Raw genomic sequence first — 14,154 nt, 5'->3', positions numbered from 1 at the left:
AAACCACAGAGGACTTACCATCAGGAGGCTGCGCCGGAGTGAAGTGAGGAGGTTTGTCTGAAAGAGATAAAAGAGAGAGGAATGGGTTTTTAGTTTTCGGGGGATTCAGACCTCCCAAGGGTAAAAGGCCAAGTAATTGAGTTGCTACAAAGAAAAGAGTGGGACATTCTGACTGCAGGCATTGCTTTTCAATCTAACACCTTTGGATGCAACGACCAGGGCCCTGAAGGAACCCAGCTGAGCTAATCGACAGCAGAACATGTTAGCACCAGCAGTAACATCGTTGTTTTGAAAGTCTCTCTCATCCCAAACCACACAGCATGACTTCTGATACATGAGAATTGAAAACGGGGGAAGGGATCTTGGTTTTTTTGGGTGGAGGTTAAAAAGTGTGAGATTTGAGATTTCACAACACTGAAGACACACTGTGCACCAGTCAAAGAGCTTACCCCAACCCCCCCTCCCCCAAACACATGCAGAAGAAATCAGCCCCCCTCCCCTCCCCCCCACCATAATATATCAAATGACATCATGCTAGTCTGCAGGTCGACACCCAGCAGACCATGATATAATGCTTGTTGGCTTGTGGGAACCATAAAACAAGACCTGTAGTGTCAAATGACTGAGTATGGAGAAACACTCAGGGGACAACTCTCATGAAACCTGATGAAACCTGAGCCCTTTGCCGTTTGTACACCTTGGTGTTTGGAAATTGGGTCATTCTTCACAATGCAATGCCAACGGATGAGTAAGAGCAGATGTAATGGGAAATAGGCCATACTGTTGTACTAAAACAATAAGCAAGCAAAAACCGAATCAGCGCTTCAACTAACATTTACTTCCACTTTTCTATTAATCCGATGATTATTTTTTGAAGCTCCAAATTGCCCCAAAAATACTGAAAAAGCAATTTCCTAAAGCCTTAGGGGATGTCTTCAATGTTCCTGTATCGTCTGGCAAACAGTTGGGAACAAAAAAATATCTTATTTACAAAAAAACTAAACGGAATGAAACAGCGAACTCTCACAATTGACAAGCTGGAGCTGGAATATGTTGCCATTTATTTGCTTTCGTTGATCCCCTATTCATATTCTGCTAGATTAATGTTCTGTTGGTTGGCTGATTAATTAAACAACTAATCATTTCAGCACTCAACAGAAACATGAAGTGGGATATCTGCCTGTTGGTTAGCTTGGCAATTATGCAAATGCTAAGCAGACATAATAGAGGTGGCACAAAATGATGCAAAGCTGTAAACAAAGTGAGAAGATAGGCATTTGTTCAGAAAAGGAAAATACCCACAAGTCAGGATTGTATTTGGTGCAAATGTAGAAGTGAGAAAATAGTGCAGTGTAGACCTGCTCTTTATGCAAATTAGGATCTTTCTTTTTTGTATTTGGTGCTTAAAGAAAAAGAAAAAAAAAAGATTGATGTATAGGAATGAATTTCTAAGCCAAGGCAGACATTTATTTGAAAGGAAGTGGCTAAGTATTGCAGGTATTTTTCAATGTTTGTTAAAATCTGTCCATGCTTTAAATTTGTTTTCTGTGACATGTTGTTGATTAGATATTAAAGATAAAGTCTGGCCCAAACTGAAATATTTTTAAAAAGTAAACATGTGCTAAAAATGTGAGAGACCCCACAATTGATGACTAATAATGATAGATTTAACACTGTTGTACCAATAGTATGTGGATACGACCGAAACAGCACACCACACACTGACACATTCACCGACTACCACAGAATCAGAGTCATGACTCTGAAAACTGGACATCTTGCAAAATGTCTAACAGTCAAATGCAACTGTAGGGTATTTAAACATGGCTGACAAAGGCTGGAAGTTGTGGGGACGGGGTTGACCTGTGACCTGCCAAGGAAACGCAGATGTAAATTAGCTAACTCTGGTACAATGCAAAAAATGGCAACATTTACTTCCCTTTACTTACATAAAAAAAAAATCTAATTTAATCAAATGTTGCTGTCCAAGCATGATGTCAGTAAAAACTCATTCAGTGCGGATGTTGTTCTTCTTCCATCAGCTTGTTGCCAAATTGGCTAACAATTGTCATTCCAAGTGACAATCAACAGAATGCGTCCCCGGCTGTCCTTGGGGTCCCCCACACGGGAAAGGGGATCGGATTGTAAAAATTTAACATGTTTGAAATTTACCATCTGAAATCCATGAGGCCCCAATATTCTTCTTTACAGACCGGATCACTCTTAAATCTGATGAAAACCACCAAATTCCCCCTCCACGACTACAAAAGTAATTTTTGGCGGGGGAATTGTGCCCAAAACTGGCCTGTTTATCCACTTCAATGTTAAGGTCAGACACCTATCCCGAGAGGAAAATAGCCGAGATTATAGAAAGTATTATAGCAAGCTTTAACTTATATATGGCTACAAAACAATAAAGAAAAGTGTGCCTCTACTTTAAATACAACAAAACACAGTCAAACTAAATGCATCTGTTTCTCAAATAAAAGAAAACCATTGTCACCACTTCACCAAATGGACATCTCCCAACACAATGTTAAAGAGACACACCGTGGCGATACACTGGCCACAGCGCAACAGGCCACTGGAATACTAAGCACGACCTAAACAAACCACCATCTGCGCTTCTGCAGTCAACTTCTCTGTCTGACTCACCGAGCAGAGCCCCAGTGAGTTGTCAGAGCTGCCTGTACTGAACAAACACACCAACACACACGTTCAAAACCGATGTGCAGCAGACCGGCCGTCTTTCCGATGCCTCTGTGCTGGGAGGGATAATGAGGAAGATAAAACACATCACATCAATTACCCCACTAACATTTAAAAAAAAATAAAAATTCACGAGGGCCCCCGTCAACCACAGCGCCGAAGCCTTCCTCAGGACTTCTGCGATACCCGTCAGCGTCCCCCAGGCACAGCTGAGTTTTAAATTTAGGCTCACTTCAAATTGCTTGTCAACAGCCGGGGCATCGGGGGAGAAAGAGAGAGAGAGTGTGAGGTAGAGAAAAATGAGGAGAGGGGAGAGAAGAGGCGAGGCTGGTGTTAGAGGTGAATAATGAAGTGTCTGCTGAAGCCGTTTCCCAGTCAGTCACGATGGTAACTGATTTCCATCTGGGGGGGGGACTTCAAGAAACACAGGAAAGGAGAGGAGCCGGAATTGGCATGAGGGGAATATTGGAGTTCTGTTTAGAGAGCATACACTTCAAAAAAAGCCACACAGGCTGTATTAACTGCCTCCCATTTATAAGCGTGTCTGAACAAACACAGACACAGATAGTCGTTTTATCAAATCGAGGCAAATCAGAAGAGTCTGACAGCGAAGGTGCCGCGCAGAGTTAGGTGAGACTCCGGAGGAAGCTCAATGATTTCCTCACATTTCCACAATGAAAGGACAAGATAAGGTCTTTCTGTAAACACATCAGCTCTTCCCATCTCCCTTTGCACCTGGCAAAGCGTGCGTGATTTCACATGCCTGCGTGAATGTCACAACATGGCCATCTTTCATGCAATATCTTCAGCCGATCAATACATGTCTGACTGTGACATTTAGCCATGTACGGGGGAAGAGCTGTGTGAGTGTATGTGTGTCACCTTCCCCCCCTTTAGTGTGGCTGATGTATCGTCGTGCAGAATGATAAAGCAAGAGTGTGTCAGTGCGGGCTCCGTTTGCAGGGAGTGTGTGTGTGTGTGGGGGGGGGGGGGTTACAAACTGTGTGCGTATGTGTGTGGGCATGCTTCATCCCATATGGTGACAATAGAAATTGTGAATCCGAGGTTGCACAACTCCACTAACACCCATCCTCCCACCAACACACACACACACAATCACGTCACCACTAGCAGCACTATCACTATCCCATCCAGCTGTCCTTGTGGCCACATGGCGAGGGCTCTTGGCAGCATAATAGAGCCTCCTTCTCACTTCATCAATTTCTCCAGCGCACATTTCTTTGCACTCGGCCGTCTGAGAGGTGAAGATTGGCCCACTTTAACCCAGTTTGTATTAAATCTAATAGAACCTGTCTGGCTGGAATTGATTGGGTAACAGAGTGAGGTTACAAATGAACCATCCCTCCGCCTGGTCGCCGACGTCTTCCAATTAGCATGACGAGGACCGACTGACAAATATGATAGAACGACACAAACCTAGAAAAGAATCAAGAGACCTTTTTTTTCAGGACAAATGCAAAGAGGTGCATCTAATGCAGTCGCATGCTCGGGGCGACAGGACTTTGCCTTGTACATGCCTGAAATGTCAACAGCCTGATAACAGACTAACAGAAAGTCAGAGGAAATGGAACAACAACCATGTAAGAGCATTCACAAAGCCTCTGCACAAATTCCATCTCCAACCCAATTTGGCAGCATGAAAAAATGACTGTTAGGACTATGTTTATTTACTTATTTTCCCACTTATTACAACACCCTCTTAAGAGATTAGGTGGCACAAATCTTGCAAAGCCCACTTTGCAGAATTAAGAGGAATGTCACCTTTAACACAGACTAAACTGGCAAGGCAGTCAGAAATAGGCTTTTCTAAGTCTCTAAGAGTGTGAGGGGAATAAACAAGTCGGTGTTAAAACAGGCAGGAACATTTCAGAAGGCATGACCTGGAGGTGACTTGTTAATGAAGTAAAAAAAGAAGGTTGTATGTTGTGTTAAGGTGACAGGTGAATGTCTGTTTCACTCATGTTGTGGGGGCAGATTATCGCCCCTTTAGGGCTAAATGTGTCATGAGTGGGGCTGAACATCACATCTCAATAAGCACTGCTTGAAATTTGTAACTGTTTCGTAGAGAAAAAACAACAACTATTCCACCAATCATGTGTTTTGACAGAAGACAAACCTCTCTTGTCACAACTGCTCTCAGAAAACTCATTGCCTAAGGTTATACCGTGATGCCCATCAGCAAATCTGTAACCGGTAACAAAGGCTCACAAACATTTGGTTCTGCCTCTTAACGAGCTTCAAGTTTTGCTTTCAATAAAGAGTTCCACCAAAAAATAATGCTGTGGGAGCAGATGACGGGAGGGGCTGGGGCTTTCAAGGCCAAGAGACAAATTTTCATCCTCCAAAGACATTTAATCCCTATTTAATACTTCATCCCGCGGTTCAAAGTAAATGCCAAGTCTTTGGAGACGAGATATGATGCAATTTTGCGAGACTGCAGACACAGAGTCAAGGAAAAGGGAGGCTGGTGCTTTACTCGTTCTGATGTCCCTACTTAAAGTGCAGATAAGGCTGTCATGAGAGAAAAAGTGAGCTAGGGTTGGAGGGAGGCCTTTTGTTTCAAGAAGGTAATTTAATACAAAACACTTTTAGGATGCATCATTTTTTGGCTCATAGGGCCAATACTTTTTACGGTTTTGGGGGTTTTGGCAAGTTTTCTGTTGCCAAATGCTGACTAATACATTAAGGACATAGAAAGTGCTTTTAAAAGATAAATCATTAGCTTGTTTGTTGAACCAACGTACAGTTGTTGAGGAACAGGAGCACCGCGAAGCCCAGTGTGGACGTTGCCAGCAGGATCAGACAGATGTTGCAGGGGATCATGAAGTAGCGCACCACCAGAGACACCTTGTGCTGGTACCTTCGTTCCTGCTCTGGTGGTGTTGGCGAGGGATAGTGGCACCCACTCATGCTCCACTCCAACGACCCCCTCCCCTCCAGGGTGGAGGAGATGACGGGCCGAGGAGGGCGGCGAGCGCTGCCCAAAGACCCGTTGGAAAAAATGATGGCGGTGGGGTGAGGGCAGAGGATGAAGATGAAGATAAAGCAAAAAGCAAAAAAAGATGCGTAATGGGACGGTGTTTCAGCTGTGGTTCCAGCGGGGCACCGTGGCGGGGACCCGGTGACTTCTTCTTTCGGAAAATCGCAGCAGGACGTTTTCAGTGGTTTCCAAGCAACACATTTTTTGAGGTAATAACATCCATTTGGTGAGAGAGGACAGCGAGGGGGGACAGGGACTCCTACAGCCCCCCACCTGTCCACACGACCTCCATTCTGCCGTGCCCGTCGGGGGAAAAAAACCAAAAACTAATGGGCTGTGAGTGTGCAAGAATGTGTGTGCGTGTTGTAAAGTGGTTTATACTTACAGTGCAAACATGTGTGTGGATTTAAGTGGGTGGTGGTAATGTGTTTTGTTAATGTGTGCTGGTGCGGGTTTTCACATGTGAATCTGTGTAAGATGCACTTAAGCCGGTAATTAGTGCATTAGGATGTGGGGGGGATTTTGGACAGTCAAATATCCACACAGAAAACTTCCAAGCAGAGCGACAGTAAATCCACAAGAGCAGCGATCTCCTTTGGTGCGACTGACCCTGGCTGGTAATTAAATGGATGTGGAAGGGGTCCGGAGATGCAGGCTCCTAGAGAACCCCCCACTCCCCTCCTTTCCTTGTCAAAAGCCTCTATAAACCAAGCCAAGGTCTGGTGCTCACAAACAACACGTGTCACAAGTATTTCCGAAGAAGGGACAGCCGAGCATCTTTTCAGCCTCCCTGTGGCTTTTGCCTTTGGGTCAGCAGGGATTAGCTTCTCTCCTGAGCAATGATTTACCCGATGTGCTACTAACTCAACACAACTGCTTCTTTGTATCCACTGGTCTGGTGCTTTTAGTTTATGGTCCGGGAGCTGCTGTCAAAGTGAAGAGATATATGACCACGGCGCGTAAGATCCGTCCAAACCTGACACCGTCACTGGAGCAACTTGTATCGGCTGTAGCGTGATTAGCCTGATGGCTGGAAGGCAGCTGGCTCTCCCTTCGCTAAACCATATGCTCCGGGGTACGCAGAGAGGGTTTGATCTTCCTTCCCTTCTCCCCTAGCGTGCCTTGCCACGCCTCCTCGGTTCAATAACCTTTATTCCTGGCCACTGTCATGGAGTTGGTGAGCATATGCACCCCCCCCCCACCACCCTGCTGGTGCACTGTGGCTGAAAGCAGGGCAGAAGAAGTGTCAGAGAGGGGGGGAAAGTTGGATACAGGAATGATCGCAATCCCCACTAGACCTGTCAGTTCACAGCCGTCTTCCTTTTCCAAGCAGCTACAGATGAGCAGAATCTAAAAGCATAAACTCATGGAGAGAAAAGCCTGTGGGTGATCACAAATCAACCAAGGAGCTCGAGGCGGAGATTTGTTGGGCTTTCATCCCTCGTGTCAGCACCCTCGCAGAGAACTCCAACCACATAATGAGAGGAAAGGGTTCTCATTGCGTCTTGATCCTCGTAAGACTCTGGGTTGCTTCAACCTCTTTTATTTTTTTTGCCTTCCAGGAAAGAACTTGTCCAGTTTTTTCTCTCTTTCTCTGGTTTGTCTTTTTACGCTTCCACAGGCATCCAGTCCCTTTTCCACCACATTGCCGGCGTCCAGAAGTGCTCTAGGTTTCCTGGTTGCAAGGATTTATGCACCAGCTCTTCCTCTGTGGGGATCCAGCACTCACTGGCAGCCAAAACAACAAATTAGGCTCCGGGTATTCATCGTGCGCTTAATCCCCCAGGCAGCAGGTAGTGGTCCCAGTGTCAGCGCACTCAGTCAACCAGCTGTAGTAAGATTTAAGTGTGTGAATGAGAGAAGTCATCGGACAGACAGGCTACACAGAGAGAGAGGGAGAGAGTGAAGTAAACAGGACTGAGGACCATTGCTGGCAAAAGGAAAAGCAGCTCCTGACACTTCGCTTTTTAGAGGAAAACAACAGCGGCGTGTTGCTGGTTTCTCAAACACTCTCCTCCTGAGCGCTCCTCTCTCAGCCCTCAGCCGGCGGAACGGATGAGCACATAATGAGAGAGCGAGCGAGATAGTGCAAGAGAGAGAGAGAGAGGAGGGGGGAGTGGTTGAGGGGCTGTCTTTAACAAAGACAGAGGGGAGGAGGGGTTGGAGTTGGGTGAGGGAACAGGGAAAAAAAAAGAAACGAGCTAGAATAAAGGCTTTGGGGAATAGTACTCGAGTCCTGTCAGAGCGGGAAGGGCGGTGGGGGGGGGGCAGCAACAGTGCAGCAGCTAAACAAAAGAGGGCCACAGTCTTGGGAGATGTCAACCAAGTCCTCCATTTGTTTATAGCCTAATCAAAAGAAAGTCTCTTCCACAAGAGCTGGGGAATTTCCACAAAGATTTAATGAGGCAAACTGAGAGAAAATAGGCCTGGGGAGGGAGGGAGAAAGAAAAACGTAAATACATAAAAGTCAATCACGTATTGAGTCTCTCCAAACAGCCTAACCCACTTGTTTTTGACCGATATGCGCAGTCAGTGCATAAATAAGCCTTAGAAACACTGCATTCGTTCCACACTAACAAGCCAATACGCAATTAATTATCAATCCCATTTGGACGTTTTTTTTCCTGACTCACTTTCATGGCAACTACATCTAGGTTTCTTTTCCCCCTGTGTTAAATAATGTGGCAAAATGGAGTAATCAGCACATCTGGCAGACGATCTGAAGCGGAAACATTTGCATCTATTCCATAGCATGTCATTTGTTTCAAAGCAGTGCAGTAATGTTTTTTTTCTAATGTGATAATGAGGTCACAATGAGGGGTGTTTACGCTGTTTTTTAACAAGACCGTGCATCAATACCCACTTTGAACAAACTCGATGGCACCAGGCAGCAGATGCAAGGCACTATCAATCATCAATTATTTATGTTTTTTTTTTTCACTCTCTCTATCTCCGTCTCCATCTCAGCCGTTCATCCCCCCACTTTGGGCTTCACACAAGGATGTGCACAGGCATACACACATACTCTGCGACTTAATGCATCCACAGAGGAATTGCATGAATGCACAAACAATTGCCTCTTCTAGAAACTAGCACATACATACAGAAAAATGGTTCCTTCTTTTTCTTTGACCTTACACAACTTGGACGCACACTTCAACAGTCTACCTTGGACCACACTCTACCTCTCACACACACACACTCACAGGCACGCACTCACACACACACACACACACACACACACACACACACACACACACACACACACACACACACACACACACACACACACACACACACACACACACACACACACACACACACACACACACACACACACACACACACACACACACACACACACACACACAGGTAGGTATCTTGCTGCCCCTGAAGTCATTTATTTCTTTGGACAGAGTGTTCATTCCCAAGCCTAAGCTGAGCTCTGTGTGGGGGAGACCCTTATAGAAGGAGAGCCAGGGTTTCAGCCTGCCTGCTGAGGGTCAATAGTTCACCCCCACATCATCAGCAGCAACACAACCCACAACAGAGGTGTCTCCGCCTTTTTCTACGCTTTGGAAACCCAAGACAGTCCACATCAGCTCTCACATTGCATAACAAAACCCTGATTGATGTACTGACTGAAAAGAAAAAAAGAAACAGCTGCTGTCTCATTTGCTGCCTCTCTTTTGTTTCTCTTTTCACTTTAAACCATAACTGTCTTTTTCATCATGTTTATTGTTAGAGGATGAGGGAATTTTGGGTGCAGCGCGAGGTTAAAACAATTACAATACACAGAAGTGCATTACACAGTGACATCACACCGTGTGACCATGAATAAAATAAAAGCTAAACTCTCCCAGCAGAGGGAGGTAAGGAGTCAGTCCAGCACTCTGCTTTGACGCCGAGCACGACCCAAATAGGATCTTCCATCTACATCAAAGCTGAGCTGCTTTGATCCATTTTTAATGGCACAAGTATCGCACAAGGTTAACATCTCTCTCTGAAGGCTTTGAAATGGCAATTTCCATTAAGGAGCTGCTCTCCTGTTTAATGGTCTGGCAGGAGTAAGAGTTGTTAGTGTGTGTGTGTGTGTGTGCAGTTCTTAAAGCAGAGGGTAAGAAATTTGCCTAGTTCAATAACTGATTGACAGTGATGCTTCAATCAGAGTGTGTGTGGGTGTGGGTGTGGATGTGTGTGAGAGTGTTTGTGTGCAGCCCAGCGCACATCCAGGTTTTCTGGCTGGCTGGCACTGATCTCATCGAGCTAAGAGAAAACAGTTGTTGCCTTTTCTGAATGAGAACCCCTCCTCCAAATAGCTAAAGAGATTGAAATGTGAAAATTATTCTGTGAACATAATGAAATACTCAATGCCAGTAGCATAGTGGTTAGTGCGGGCAGCCCGGGTTTAAATCCGACCTGTGGCTCCTTTCCGCATGTCTATCCTCACTCTCCCTCTCCCTGATTTCAGACTGGATCCACTATCCTATCTCTCCAATAAAGGCACAAAAAGCCCAGAAATAAATCTTGAAAAAAAATGAAATAAAAATACTCTGCATCAAGGAAAGATGTTGTTTTTATATTTGCGTCATCTCTATATAGAATACACAGAAGCTACATTCCAGCTGCTCTGCCACACGTTGGAGGATCGGATAATCTTAAATAATATTGTTTCAACTGTAGAATATTAGCAGGAGCCTAATCAGCATTGTTTTGTGTTTAGAGTTACTTTTAAGAGTGCTATGATGTAAAGAGCAGAACATGTTAATGTGAATGATGTGTCTAACCCACACATATGTTTGGGTCTGGATTCTCCAGGTAATGGCTTCAAAGTGTCTGAGAACATCACATAAATGAATGATCCCTATCAGATTGATCTTGTAGTTAAATAAAGTTAGTTCAATGCTTAGCAGAGAAAAGGCAGGTATATCGTCTCTCAAAGGAACCAGACTCCTTTGAAAAAAAAGCCTTGATTTACCTTGACGAACTCCGGATTTGCTTATCTACAGCTGTCTAGACATGTTTTTTTATTTTAAGATTTATTTTGAGGCTTTTTTATTTCCTTATTACATAAATGGATGGATATAAGGTGGATAGAGTTGGAAATCAGGGAGATCGATAGAGAAGGGAGAATTTCATACTACAAAGGAGCCACAGGTTGGAGCTGAGCCTGACCGCCCACTTGGACTAATATTCTGCACTGTCTGTCTCGTGGCTGCAGACTGAAGGAATCTAATTAAGCAATTTCTAAGTCAATCTGGCCCAGGAGTCAATGCAGACACAAAATGTATTTTTTTTTTTTTTACAAGAAAGCACTTTGAACTACCTAATGTACCATCTATCTACATTATAGAACTTCAAGATATTAATCAGCTTTTCATCTTGAGTCTGGTTCTGTTCGAGTTTAAATAAGTCTCAGAGCTCCCCAAAACATGTCTGAAGTTCTAAATCCACTCTGATCCTTTATTTGATCATGCCTATAAACCCCTCTATTTCAGCCCTGCTCAGAACAGGCTGTTTCTGTGTCTCTACCTTTAAATGTAAATGAGCTGTGTCTGACCACGCCCCCTCTCTGGAAGGGCTTTGAAGGCTTGGGCTTTTTTTGCACCATGCCCCATTGTTTACGGTGAGAAGGCAGACTCAGAAGGCAGAACAAACACCTAGCTGTGGGAGTGTCACCCACCTGGGGGAGGGATTACTGCCCTTTGTGATGTCATGAAGGGAAAATCTCCAAACGGCCTGTTTGAGCACACATTTTCTGAAAAGTGGAGCAGGCTAAAGACGGAGAGGATGGACTTCTCTCATAATTTAGTTTGCAGACAGATAGGGACACATATCAGTGAGGAAAACATGATAAATTATATATTGCATAATATGTGACCTTTAAAAGGAAGTTTTGTCCTTGTTACCATTACTTGCTAAGTGTTTTGCTCATGGTGGATTACTGGTGCGTCTCTATAAATAATATGACAACGAGCACAGTCCAGGCCTGCTCTTTTTGTAAAGTGATTTGTAATTAAATGGCGCCTAAACAAATACATATTAATCGATTATACTCTCATACGCTCATTTGTGATACACGACAAATGAGAAAATAAAGCCAGTCACCCTCCACAGAACTCTTTCCTACAGACGACACTCAAATCACTTTATATCAAATTTGCATTAACAACAATTTAACTGCAGTGATGATTCACCGACATGTTAAATGTGACAAAGCACCCACGGGAGGGCTCTCTCAAAAATACTTTCAGATCTGATCAAATGAGCATTACTTAGTAATTAAACCTGTTTGTATTACATAACACGCTTATTTCAACGACCCTTTGACGGTCTCTGGGTAATTTTCTAAGTTCACCTACACAGAACAATCCTGGATCATGAAAGAAGTACCAGTTCTATTTTTCTGAATCTTTCGTCAAATAACTTGTTTTTGGTAAAAACTGTGTGTCAAGATGTGTGGCTAAATGGAACATCAGCAGCTTTGTACATTAGAGTGTATGAAAAAAAAAACCCACTGTAGAGGAATACACCAACATCCCATTAGAGCGGGATTCTGTCCATTTTTTTCAAAAGCAGGAGCTATCAAAAGCGAAGCTGTTGCCTTCACTAATGGCATTGGAGATCATCCTTTCCTGCTGTCCATTGTAAATGGGGTTTTTAATGATGTTGATGAAAAAAAAAATAAAAGTCTGTCTAAAAATTTTAGAATGGATTTTGGTAATTGCTTGCACTAAAGCCTGTCTACTGGCCTACTCAAGAATTCATGTGTGCTTCATTTCCAAGTTAATTCACTGATAAATTTGTCGCATTGGGGTTTGTTTAACTATAGTTGCATTTGTATATTTGGATATTCAATCTGCTGCTATTCCAGCCAATGAGGTTTAAAAGCCTAACTAGCATATGTTTACAGTAATTTTCATTTTTTGTTTTGTTTGCTGCCCCATGCTACGTCCATGGAGTGACAGGTCTTTAAAGGTATCTAATTCCACTGGACCTATGCACTCATGGACACAGATTGTGCTTTCAGAGTCATTATGTGGACATCAGAAGGCCATGTTGAATTCTTCATGTGCATCGAGCCGTGCTGCCTGCTCGGTGGAGGGAAGCCAAGACTCCTCACCTCACCCAGCAGGCTTCAACAGCAGGATGCTAGCAGGTGGGCCAATTGTCTCGCCACGGTGCTAATTCCAATCGTCATAACTTGGACTTCTCTCCAGCACCCAACAGATTCCCAGACTTCCCTGTCATCAGGTCTCCAGACTGAGCAGCACTTTATCTAGCAAAAATTAGAACAGGGCCTCTTGCAGCTGTGCGTGGCTAACAACATTAACCTCGGCTGAAGTGCAACTCAGGAAAAAATATCAGGAGGCATAAGGATAAATAAACATGAGGGACAAAGCCAAGATGCTTCTCAGACTTGTGTCATCATGACAACCAAGCATCAATGCTGCGACAGGAGCATAAAAAAATATTCGACAGACGTTCAATACTTTTTCACACTCTGCAACCTGACATTACAACTGTGCTTGTCATAAATTATCAAAGTCTATGAAACTCTTCTAAGGCCGGGCCAAGAATACAAATGATTTTTTATTTCTTAAAACAATTTTTTGATAAGATTGCATAAAGCACAAAAGGAGAAATTTCACAAATGTTCTTTATAAATAACTAACATTTTCATTGTGGAAAGACTTCAGGATATTCTAAGATTTTCATGTGTGTACCAGAGTGGGCAGAGATCAAATTCAGATACAATCTCGTATTCAGTCTCCCACAGGGGAAGCAGATTTTAACAACACAGAGATTGAGATTGAAAAAACAGCCAATGGTTATACAAACAGAGATTTAAAAAAATAAAATGTTGTGGTGAGCTTCTAACTGTCTCATTGAATATCTGTCAACAGTAGTAAGCTAGCTAACCAGAGCCTCTAGATCTAGAGGGTTTACCTTTGCTTGCCAACACAATCTGCAGCTCCATCTCCATGAAGTCTACCTGTGGCCTTGGTCTGAGATAATTATCAAGACTTTCAAATCTAATTGTACAATCTAATTGTTTCCCTTGTTATCTGGGAACCCTGATCCATGTGGGACCAGTTCTGGAAGTTGAAGTTTGATCTGTTAAAACCCATCATATTACTATGTACTGGTCCAAACATCTGTTAAAGGAAGAATATGCGATTTTTCACACTTAAATATAGCAGAAATCAAGTATATCCTCTGAAAATAACTCTGTGAGTCGTGACTGTCTACAATGGGTGTGACACCCGAGTTTTGCTGCGAGCAAAATAAAGAGCGCTAGCATTAGCATGCTATCACAACAATACAGCGCGAGTTGTTTTGGTTTCATGCTGGTGCTCAAGGGCGACATCTACTGGATCAAAAAGTTGTATATTCTTCCTTAAAGGGAACAAACCAGTTGTCTCCTCGAATTATTGGAGGGG

General features: G+C 43.6%; 2 protein-coding genes across 10 annotated transcripts in view; both read right to left on the bottom strand.

Moving 5' to 3' along the window:
* The window catches only part of slc66a1 (solute carrier family 66 member 1), a 514,023-nt gene that overhangs the window by 79,619 nt on the left and 420,250 nt on the right, over positions 1-14,154 (bottom strand). The window lies entirely within an intron of this gene.
* The window catches only part of agrn (agrin), a 291,135-nt gene that overhangs the window by 179,059 nt on the left and 97,922 nt on the right, over positions 1-14,154 (bottom strand). For 7 of the 9 annotated variants that reach the window (XM_061058541.1, XM_061058543.1, XM_061058542.1 and 4 more), the window contains one exon: positions 19-57. In XM_061058541.1, the coding sequence (XP_060914524.1) occupies positions 19-57 (39 nt within the window). Of the gene's footprint in view, positions 1-18; positions 58-5,474; positions 7,747-14,154 lie in introns of those variants that run through there. The other 2 variants (XM_061058546.1, XM_061058550.1) reach the window with 2 other exon arrangements.

Source organism: Labrus mixtus, chromosome 15 (assembly GCF_963584025.1).
Source record: "Labrus mixtus chromosome 15, fLabMix1.1, whole genome shotgun sequence".
NCBI classification, from domain to species: domain Eukaryota; kingdom Metazoa; phylum Chordata; class Actinopteri; order Labriformes; family Labridae; genus Labrus; species Labrus mixtus.
The sequence above is the reverse complement of the archived record's forward strand: the minus strand, read 5'-3'. Positions and strand labels throughout refer to the sequence as shown.